Raw genomic sequence first — 10241 nt, forward strand, 5'->3', positions numbered from 1 at the left:
AAGCTCTGGAAGTCAGCTTTCCATAGCCATTGAGAACGCTCCATTTGGACTTCATTAGCACCTGAAAAGCTCTTCCGAGTGCAGGCAAGTCAGATCCGGACAGCATCTGCAGTGCTTTCTCTGTCTCTAAATTAGACTTTTGCTCCAGCTCCTCAATTTTAGCTAGAAAACACCTGAAATTGTACAAAAACACAAAAATTCATAGTAGAATCCAAAAATGTGAATTTAAAACTAAAACCTATAAAATCTTTAATAAAAACTAAATAAAACGCACTAAAACTATATGAAAATGATGCCAAAAAGCGAATAAAATATCCGTTCATCAACTTCTATGGAAGAAGTTTTAGCATACCTCACATCAGAGCTAGTAGCTTTGAACTCATCAACCCTCAGCTTATTACTCTAGTGTAGTAAAAATGCCAGTATTCTGGGCTTCCTAAGCAAGAACCTACAGAATTCCTGGCAGATTTCTTAAAGATTGCTGAGAAAGTACATAGTGAGGGAGTATACCAAGATGTCTACAGATTGTTGCTTTTTTCTTTTGCTGTAAAGGACTAAGCAAAAAGGTGGTTAGATAACCAGGCTAAAGCTAGTTTAAAAACTTGGAAACAGTTAATGGATAAGTTTTTAAATCAATACTTCCCCCCAAGAAAGATGACCCCGTTGAGGCTGGACATCCAAGGCTTCAAACAAGGAGACAGTAAATCTCTTTATGATGCCTGGGAGAGGTATAGGAGGATGCTAAGAAAATGTCCCACTGAAATATTTTCAGAATGGGTACAGTTAGACATCTTCTACTATGGGATTTCTATCATGGCTAGAATGTCTTTGGACCACTCTACTGGTGGTTCCATACACATGAGAAAGACCACTGGAGAGGCTCAAGAGATTATTGAGACAGTTGCCACTAATCAGCATCTGTACTCATCTCATGAGGCCTCTATAAAAGGAGAGGTTAAGGCAGTAGCTGCTGAATCTAACCCTCCAGAGCAAGATGGCCCATTGACTCAGCAACTGCAAGTCCCTGCCCAGCAACTGCTAGAATTGCAAGAGGCTCTATGAGAAACTCAGGCTTCTAACAGGAATGTAGAAGCTCGGTTGAGTTAAACAATGCAGCAGTTATCTAAGTAAATAACAGATGAATGCTATGCTATTCAACTGAGGAGTGGGAAAACCTTAAGCACCCAACCTCAGTATAATAAGAACGAAAAGCTCACAGAGGATAACCAGGTCTCTGCACATGATGACTCTGGGCGTTTAAATGCCCAGAGAGGTATCCCTCTTAGCATTCAACGCCAGGAAAGGGCAGAGACTAGGTGTTTAAATGCCCAGAAAGGTACCCCTCTTGGCGTTGATCGCCAGGACAGGGCAGAGATTAGGCGTTCAGACGCCCAAGGGGGAAGCAGCATGGGCGTTGAACGCACAAGTAAGAGAGATCAATCACTCACTGATAACAACCCTCCTAAGCAAGCTAGTAACCCCCATTCTAGCATACATAGCATTCGACCTCTATCAACCAAGGTTGATGATTATAAGGCTAAGATGCCATTTCCTCAGAAACTCTGTCAAGAGGAAAGGGATAAATAGTTTGCCAGTCCCTGGTGGAAGAGGTCAACATGGCTGAAAGCCTCAAGGAAGGGCTAGATGATATCCTTGATTATACTGAGCCTGATTCAAAGGAACCTCTGGAAACCTCTGAGGAAAAGGAGAAGCCTCCAAAGCTTGAGCTTAAGCCATTACCTTCCTCCTTAAAATATGCATTTTTGGGAGAGGGAGATACCTATCCTGTGATAAAAAAAACTCTGCATTAGAGCCACGGGAAGAAGAAGCACTAATTCAATTGCTTAAAACACATAGTACCGCCTTTGGGTGGACTATAAGTGACCTTAAGGGCATTAGCCCTACCCGATGCATGCATAAAATCCTCTTGGAGGATAATTCCAAACCAGTGGTACAACCACAAAGGCATTTGAATCCAGCTATAAAGGAAGTAGTGCAGAAGGAAGTCACTAAGCTCTATGAGGCTGGGATCATTTATGCCATTTCTGATCCCTAAGAAGGGAGGCATGACAGTGGTTCATAATGAAAAGAATGAACGGATCCCTAAAAGGACAGTTATAGGGTGGCGTATGTGCATTGACTATAGAAGACTCAATGACACCACCAGGAAAGATCACTTTCCTTTACCCTTTATTGAACAAATGCTAGAAAGACTAGTAGGTCATGCTTTTTATTGTTTCCTGGATGGATACTCTGGGTACAATCAAATAGCAGTAGATCCACAAGATCAAGAGAAGACAGCATTCACATACCCATCTGGCGTATTCGCCTATAGACGAATGCCATTTGGCATGTGAAATGCGCCTGCCACCTTTCAGAGATGCATGCTATCCATCTTCTCTGATATGGTAGAGAAGTTCCTTGAAGTTTTCATGGATGACTTTTCTATATATGGAGACTCATTTGAATCCTGTCTTGATCATCTGACCCTGGTCCTTAAAAGATGCAAAGAAACACACCTAGTTCTAAACTGGGAAAAATGCCACTTCATGGTAACTAAAGGCATTGTTCTTAGGCATCTGATCTCAAATAAGGGGATAGAGATGGATCAAGCCAAGGTAGAAGTGATAGAACGCTTGCATCCACCTACTAATGTCAAGGCAATCAGAAGTTTCCTAGGACATGTAGGATTTTACAGGCAGTTCATAAAAGATTTTTCTAAAATTGCCAAACCCCTATGTAATCTCTTGGCCACTGATGTTCCTTTCATCTTTGACCAAGAATGCTTGCATGCCTTCGAAACTCTGAAGGCCAAGCTTGTCGCTGCTTTTATCATCTCTACACCCAACTGGGACTTGCCATTTGAGCTAATGTGTGATGCAAGTGATCATACAATAGGCAAAGTTCTAGGTCAGAGACATGAAAAGCTTCTGCAAGTCATTTAATATGCTAGTCACGTATTAAATGATGCGTAGAAAAACTATACTACTACAGAAAAGGAGCTATTTGCAGTGGCCTATGCCATTGACAAGTTCAGATCCTACTTACTAGGATCTAAGGTCATTATTTATACTGACCATGCTGTCATAAAGTATCTACTCGCTAAGCAAGATTCTAAACCTAGACTTATAAGATGGGTATTACTCCTGCAAGAGTATGATAAGAAAATTAGAGGTAGAAAAGGGACAGAAAATCAAGTGGCTGATCACTTGTCCCGGATTGAGCCAGTAGGAACTTCTTTTCCCTCCACTGACATATCCGAATCCTTTCTGAATGAGCAACTCTATGCCATCTGGACAGTGCCTTGGTTTGGATACATTGCAAACTACAAGGCTATACGGTTCATCCCCAAGGAGTTTACCAGGAAGCAAACCCGGAAACTCATGCATGATGCAAAATATTACCTATGGGATGAGCCATATCCTTTTAAGAGATGCTCGGATGGAATAATCCGATGCTGTGTGTCTGAAGAAGAGGCACAGAAAATTCTATGGCATTTCTATGGTTCAGATTATGGAGGACACTTTGGAGGTGAGCGGACAGCCACTAAAGTACTCCAAAGTGGCTTTTACTGGCCTACTCTCTTTAAGGATTATAGAGAGTTCGTCCATAACTGTGATAGTTGCCAGAGGGCTGGCAATCTTCCTCATGGTCACAACATGCCTCAGCAAGGGATCTTGGAGATTGAGTTGTTTGATGTATAGGGTATAGATTTCATGGGACCATTCCCGCCTTCATACTCAAACATCTATATCCTTGTGGCAATAGATTACGTGTCTAAATGAGTTGAAGCAATAGCAACACCTACCAATGACACCAGGGTAGTAATGAAGTTCCTCCAAAAGAACATCTTCAGCAGATTTGGTGTCCCAAGGACACTAATTAGTGATGGAAGAACTCATTTCTGCAACAGACAGTTGGATTCTGTCTTAAGCCAATACAGAGTTTGCCATAATGTGGCAAAACCGTATCATACCCAAACAAATGGGCAAGCTAAAGTCTCAAATAGATAACTAAAGTGAATTCTAGAAAGGAAAGTAAGTGCCTCTAGAAAAGATTAGGCTAGAAAGCTTGATGATGCTCTATGGGCATACAGAACAGCTTTTAAAACCCCCATTGGAACTTCACCATATCAGTTGGTATATGGAAAGTCCTATCATTTGCCAGTGGAACTAGAACACAAAGCCTATCGGGCTACTAAATTCCTCAACCTGGATGCTAAGGCAGTAGGAGAGAAACGGCTTCTCCAACTAAATGAATTGGACAAATTCCGCTTAAATACATTTGAAAATGCAAAAATCTATATGGAAAAGGCAAAAAGGTGGCATGACAGGAAGTTATCTTCCAGAGTCTTTGAAGCCTTTTCATATCTTATCTTTAATGCCTTTTCTTTCCTCTTTAAATCTTTTCTTATCTTTTAAATTTAACAACTTATCTTTTTCTATCTTTTTCAAAAATCTTTATCTTTCTTGCATGATTATTTTCGAAAATCCCTCCCGCCCTCCCTATATATATGCATGCCCATGCCCTTCTACCTCACTCACCACCTCTCATTCGAATTCTCTCTTCTACTTCTTTCTTCTATTCTCTTTACTACCTCTTCCTTTCTTACTTTTTGCTTGAGGACGAGCAAATTTTTAAGTTTGGTGTGGCAGGAGCTCTGTTCTCTCATCAAGAATTCAATCATATGGCTTCAAAAAGTGGCAAGACCTCCCCAAAGAAAAAGAAAGAAGACAACTCAACAGTTGTTTTCAAACATATTTGATTCTTCACTAAGTAACATGAAGAATATTATCATAAGATAATGACAAAAAGGCTAGTAATCCCTGAAGTGGGGTTCAACCTTGGAGAAGAAGAATACCCAGAGATCCAATAGTAGATTTGAAGGAGAGGCTGGGAGATTCTAAGTAATCCCGAATTAAATGTTGGATACAACATGATCTGGGAATTCTATGCAAATCTATGGATGACAGATAAGCAAAAGAAAGATGGAACACCCTTCCATACTTTTTGCACCATGGTCAGAGGGAAGATCATGTACTTTCATCTGGATAGGGTGAGAGAGGTCTTCAAATTACCTCTGTAAAATGATGATCGTGAGTCATACAACAGAAGGGTTGTAGCTAACCAAAAGCTGGATCAAGTTTTAGAGGACATATGCCTACCCGGAACTCAATGGATTGAGAATACAAAAGGGAAGCCATGCCAGCTAAAAAAGGTGAACCTCAAGCCTATTGCTAGAGGATGGCTAGACTTCATTGGGCATTCTATACTCCCCAGAAGTAACCGCTCTGAAGTCAATATTGCAAGAGCTGTGATGATTCACTGTATCATGATGGAGAATGAGGTGGAAGTCCACCAAATAATCCCCCGTGAGATTTACAAGCTATCAAATAGAGATTCTACTAGGGCGATGCTGGCTTATCCAAATCTCATCTTTTGCCTATGCCAAGAGGCTAAGGTTCTGATCCAAGTGGACAACTTTATTCTAGTGAAAAAATCAATCACCAAGCAGGTGATGGAGTGCTCCAAGATAGAAGATGATCACATCAAGAGGAAGGAACCTGGGCCTTCCCAAGAGATCCCTTCAATGGAGTATTGGGAATAGCTGAAGGCGTCTGTAATTCACTTATAGAGCATGCTGGATCAGCTCAGAGAAGAACAGAAAGATCAGACTAGCATAATTTGCAAACTGATCAAGGAGCAGGAGAAGCAAGGGCGTGAGCTGGAGGAGTTGAAGCACCATAAGCTCTCCCCTAAAGAGCCCAGTACCACTCAAGTTGAAGAGCCATGCATCCCACAGCCTGAAGAAACCAGCATCCCCAAGCTGAAGGTTGTTGAGTTTCAACTCTGTGGTTATTCTAGTTTTTGTTTTTCATATTTCTATTATTTTAATTCTTATGTCTCATATTTAGGATTACATGATCACTAGAAGTAATTAAGTCTTTATTTTTATTTTTATTTTATGTCTTTTAATTTTTAGGATTATATAAGCATTAGTAGTAATTAAGCAATTTTTAATTTCTCCAATTAGCTATAAATTATTCCTGTTATTATCATTAAACATGAATAAAATAGTAGATTTTTTTAGAAGAAATAAAGATGCATAAATTTTCGAGCTTTCCAATAAAGAATAGTTAGATTATTTTGATGTGATGATATTGCTTTAGTTTTCTGAATGAAAGAATAAACAGTGCAAATTTGAAGTTGAATTTTATGATGCTGGCTCTTGTAAGAATGAAGAAAAAGGAAAAATATTATTGATAATCTGAAAAATCTAAAAATTGATTCTTGAAGCAAGAAAAAGCGGCAAAAAGAAAAAGAAAAAGCATGTTGCAAAACAAAGAAAAAATGGCAAAAAAGAAAAAGAAAAAAAGAAAAAAAATAAAAAGCAGAAAAATTCATTACTGCCCAAAAATACAGGAAAAGAAAGGCAGATTGAAATAGTCAATAATCCTTTAAACCAAAAGACAAGGGTAAAAGGGTCCCAAGTCTTTGAGCATCGGTGGATAGGAAGGCCTAAAGGAATAAAATCCTGGCCTAAGCGGCTCAACCAAGCTGTCCCTAACCATGTACTTGTAGCGTGAAGGTGTCAAGTAAAAGGTTTGAGACTGAGCAGTTAAAGTTGTGGTCCAAAGTAAAAAGAGTGTGCTTAAGAACTCTGAACACCTCTATTTGGGGACTCGAGCAAAGCTGAGTCATAATTTGAAAATGTTTACCCAGTTAAAGTGTCTGTGGCATTATTGTATCCTGTGGAAATACTAAAAAACAAGGTGCTTAGGGTCACAGCCAAGACTTTGAAAGCTGTGTTCAAGAATAAAAAAGAGCTTAACTAGAAGAGTCAACAATATCATCCGGATTCTAAGTTCCTAAAGATGCCAGTCATTCTGATTTTCAATGGTTAGTGACACTACAAAAAAAAGGGGTTAAAATGGCGGTTATTTTTGGAAATTACGGCGGTTAGAACCGCCATTATTACCAAAAATGGTGCCTCCAAGAAATGCCATTATTCTGGGCGCCATTCTGGTTATTACGGCGGTATTCAGAAAACCGCCATAATAACTAGTGGATAATACGGCGGTTTGTAACCGCCATTATTTCCGGATAAAATGGCGGTTTTTAAATTGTTTAAAATGGCGGCTGTAACCACCGTTTTTACCAGGATATTGTGACATCATTTATGTTTAAAATGGCGGTTTTTAACCGCCTTTTTACTATTATAACCGCCATTTTTACCAGGTTATAATGGCATCATTTGTGTTCAAAATGGCAGTTTCTAACCACCATTTTTACCAGGTTATAATAGCATCATTTTCGTTTAAAATGGCAGTTTTTAACTGCCGTTTTTACCAGCGTATAATGGCATCGTTTTCATTTAAAATGGGAGTTTCTAACCGCTGTTTGTACCTAATTATGATGACAATATTATGCTTTTTAAAATAAGATTGAAACCACCAATTTAATAAAAGACCACATAACCCAATTTAGATTTAAAAGCACACATCTAACTTAGTACATTTACACCAACCATGGTCAACAAAATCATGGGTGCACACTCATTTTCATTGACAATTTCAAGGTCGTGAATCTTAATTTCCAAAAGATTAGATAATTGTTGTAGAATTACAAAATCATGGGTACATACTCATTTGAATCTCAATTTCAAATTTGGCCCATTGAGTTGTAAAATAATAATAGATTAGATAATTGTTCCACATACATTTTTTCCATAACCTTTGTTGCCAATTTCTCTTTCTTGATTCAGCTTCAGTCTCTCTATGTATGACCCTGCATTCCTCACTATTGCACCCATTTGCTTTAGCGTTTTCTCTTGTTGCACACTCAATGCTGTGTTTGACTGCAAATTAATTTTCCAATATAAATTAATACACACTCTATTGTATATAATTTTAATCCATACAAAATGTAAGATGTTTATAATACCTGGCTGCCAATTGCTTCAAGGTTCAAGGATTTCATATGAGATGGGAGCTCCTTCACAATACTGACATCATTCTTCAACATATTCATAAAATGCTCCTTTTGGTATATGTCACCAAACTGGTTGTATATTTACCAAATTCATCAAATACTATCACTCAAAAATTACCACAATGATATAAACAATTGCTTATTAAGTGATTTTACCTGGGGTCGTTCCAAACGTTGCTATAAAGAAACTTAGGAATAACAAGAGTTGCATTGAGGAGGGATGCCACAGCAACACCATCTCAAATCTGTAATCACTGAACTAGTTTGGTCATTTGCATTATTTGAGATGCCAAAGGAATGTCACAAACAAAATCCTAGCATGTAGTATGAACTAATGTATTAAAAAATGTGAAAAAAACAAAGTTTATTAGAAAACCTGGCATCAATACCATAGGCATTAGAAGAATTGAGAGGGGAAAATATTAAAGCTAACCTATGATTATCTGAAAAATTGCTCAGAGACATAAATTCTGATTGTTTCACAATGTGACACTAGCAGGGGAACAAAAGCTTACAGTTGTATGACAAACTATAGCATGTCTAGCTATAATCAAAGGTTGGATATTTACCCCACAAAAACTCTTCCTCATTATTCTATAATCAAAGGTTGCTCACCATCACCTCCACAGGTCAAGGAAACTGAAACCTAATACTGAAAAATGGGATTAGAAATATGTTTTCATGTACACATCATGTAAGCAAACCTGCATAAGAATAAAGAATAACTAAATTTATAGTCCGTATCACAAGCTTCTACTAATATCCATTTTCTGAACTAACTTTAATCATATCATAAGTAAACAGCCACATGATCAATTTAAGTTTAAATCAAAAAGCAAATTTAAATGAGAACGAAAGCAAATCATGTTAAATGAATATTTCGATACTGTTTCATGGACTCTGCAATTTTAGATACAGCATGAAGACAAGCAGAAATCATGGTCTGATCGTATAATGGGTGAGATACCTGTTTCATGAATAAGAACAATTAGATAAAGGAATTTTTTTAGTTGAAAGAATCAAGAATTCAACATTCAATGGTGGTATATCAAAACTAGAAGCACCTCGTACCCAATGCCTAAGAAGCCTGGAACCAAATATAGTAAGGGTGCGATTCATAATTTGTAGCAAGGACTCATTCTCAGATCCATCACTATTATTTTTTAAAATCTGAAATCAAATAGAAACATCCATTAGAAACAAGGATACACAACAGAGTCCAAAATGGTATGATGAAAATTAAAGCACACACAATAACAGTTTTAGCTTGCAGAATAGCACAAGCAGAAAATAAAGTTCATAAAAAGTCTCTAAATGAATATTACGGGATCCTCCATGTAAAAGAAAAGAGCTATAAATGCGGAGGTCATTGAATAGCAAGAAGCAGGGATATTTTCTTGCATGCTTTTATATGAATCTATGATAATTAAAAATTGAATCAAAGAAAATATGGACAGTTCAAATCGTGGTTAGATCAAATTTGATTAATAGAGACAAGTTCTCAATGCACCACCACACATAAACATAGTTTGTTATCACAGTTCAAAACAAATAGAAAAAGAAAAAAGAAATCATCCAGCATACCAATAAAAATTATGCTTCACATATAATTACCTCCAGTTGTTGAAGCACATTGGCTGAAAAGGTCATTTCCATATTTTTTGAGAATGGCCATAAAGAAATGACTAGCTTTGGCACATTGTTCACTCAGCAATTCCTAATGATTTCATATATGCATAGTTTTTGGGGCTATATCTAGCTTTCTAGTTTTAGTAAAGATAGGATTATTTTTTATGCTTTATCGTTGTTTTATGGAGTACAAAAACACTAATTACCATTCATAATAATAAAGTCTAAAACATGTGAAGACAATAATTATCAACATAAATATATAATATATATACCACAATAATAAAAGATCTAAAATTTATCCCACAATAATAAATAGATTCTCTTATAAGATAAAGACAACTCACCAAATATATAGTAAATATGCCATACCCATGAACTATCAAAGACCGGCCCTTATTCAGAAATTAATTATCAGGAGTTGAATGAAACTTGAATTCATCGAAATAGCAGTTGAGTCAAACAAAAAGGCTTTCTAAAAACATGACAATTTCCTATTCTTAATGCATACATCAGCAACAGTAGTAATGGTCGAAAAGAGTAATTTCCAAAAAAAAAAGATAAAAACCTATAAGAGTGTCATTTTAGTCTTGTTATGTGGATAAGCATTCAACTTTAGT

General features: G+C 37.2%; 1 protein-coding gene across 1 annotated transcript; it reads right to left on the reverse strand.

The window, feature by feature from the left end:
- Nucleotides 1–8671: 8671 nt before the first annotated feature.
- Nucleotides 8672–9648, reverse strand: LOC148544973 (DNA mismatch repair protein MSH3-like). The gene is made up of 4 exons (XM_088498040.1): nucleotides 9607–9648; nucleotides 9064–9162; nucleotides 8880–8959; nucleotides 8672–8696 (listed from the first exon to the last, which is right to left on the reverse strand). Exons 1-4 carry the CDS (start codon nucleotides 9646–9648, stop codon nucleotides 8672–8674), a joined length of 246 nt encoding a protein of 81 aa, XP_088354166.1.
- Nucleotides 9649–10241: the final 593 nt, after the last annotated feature.

The sequence above is a fragment of the Arachis ipaensis genome, chromosome B9, assembly GCF_059453495.1.
Source record: "Arachis ipaensis isolate K30076 ecotype BB chromosome B9, ASM5945349v1, whole genome shotgun sequence".
Classification (NCBI taxonomy): domain Eukaryota; kingdom Viridiplantae; phylum Streptophyta; class Magnoliopsida; order Fabales; family Fabaceae; genus Arachis; species Arachis ipaensis.

Excerpts from the sequence above, each read along its gene's own strand:
- LOC148544973 (XM_088498040.1), bottom strand. The coding sequence starts at position 9,648 with ATGGAAATGACCTTTTCAGCCAATGTGCTTCAACAACTGGAG. Across the intron at positions 8,960-9,063 it reads CCAGGCTTCTTAGGCATTGG|GTATCTCACCCATTATACGA; the intron begins GTACGAGGTGCT and ends TTCATGAAACAG. Across the intron at positions 8,697-8,879 it reads ATTGCAGAGTCCATGAAACA|GTTTGCTTACATGATGTGTA; the intron begins GTATCGAAATAT and ends ATTCTTATGCAG.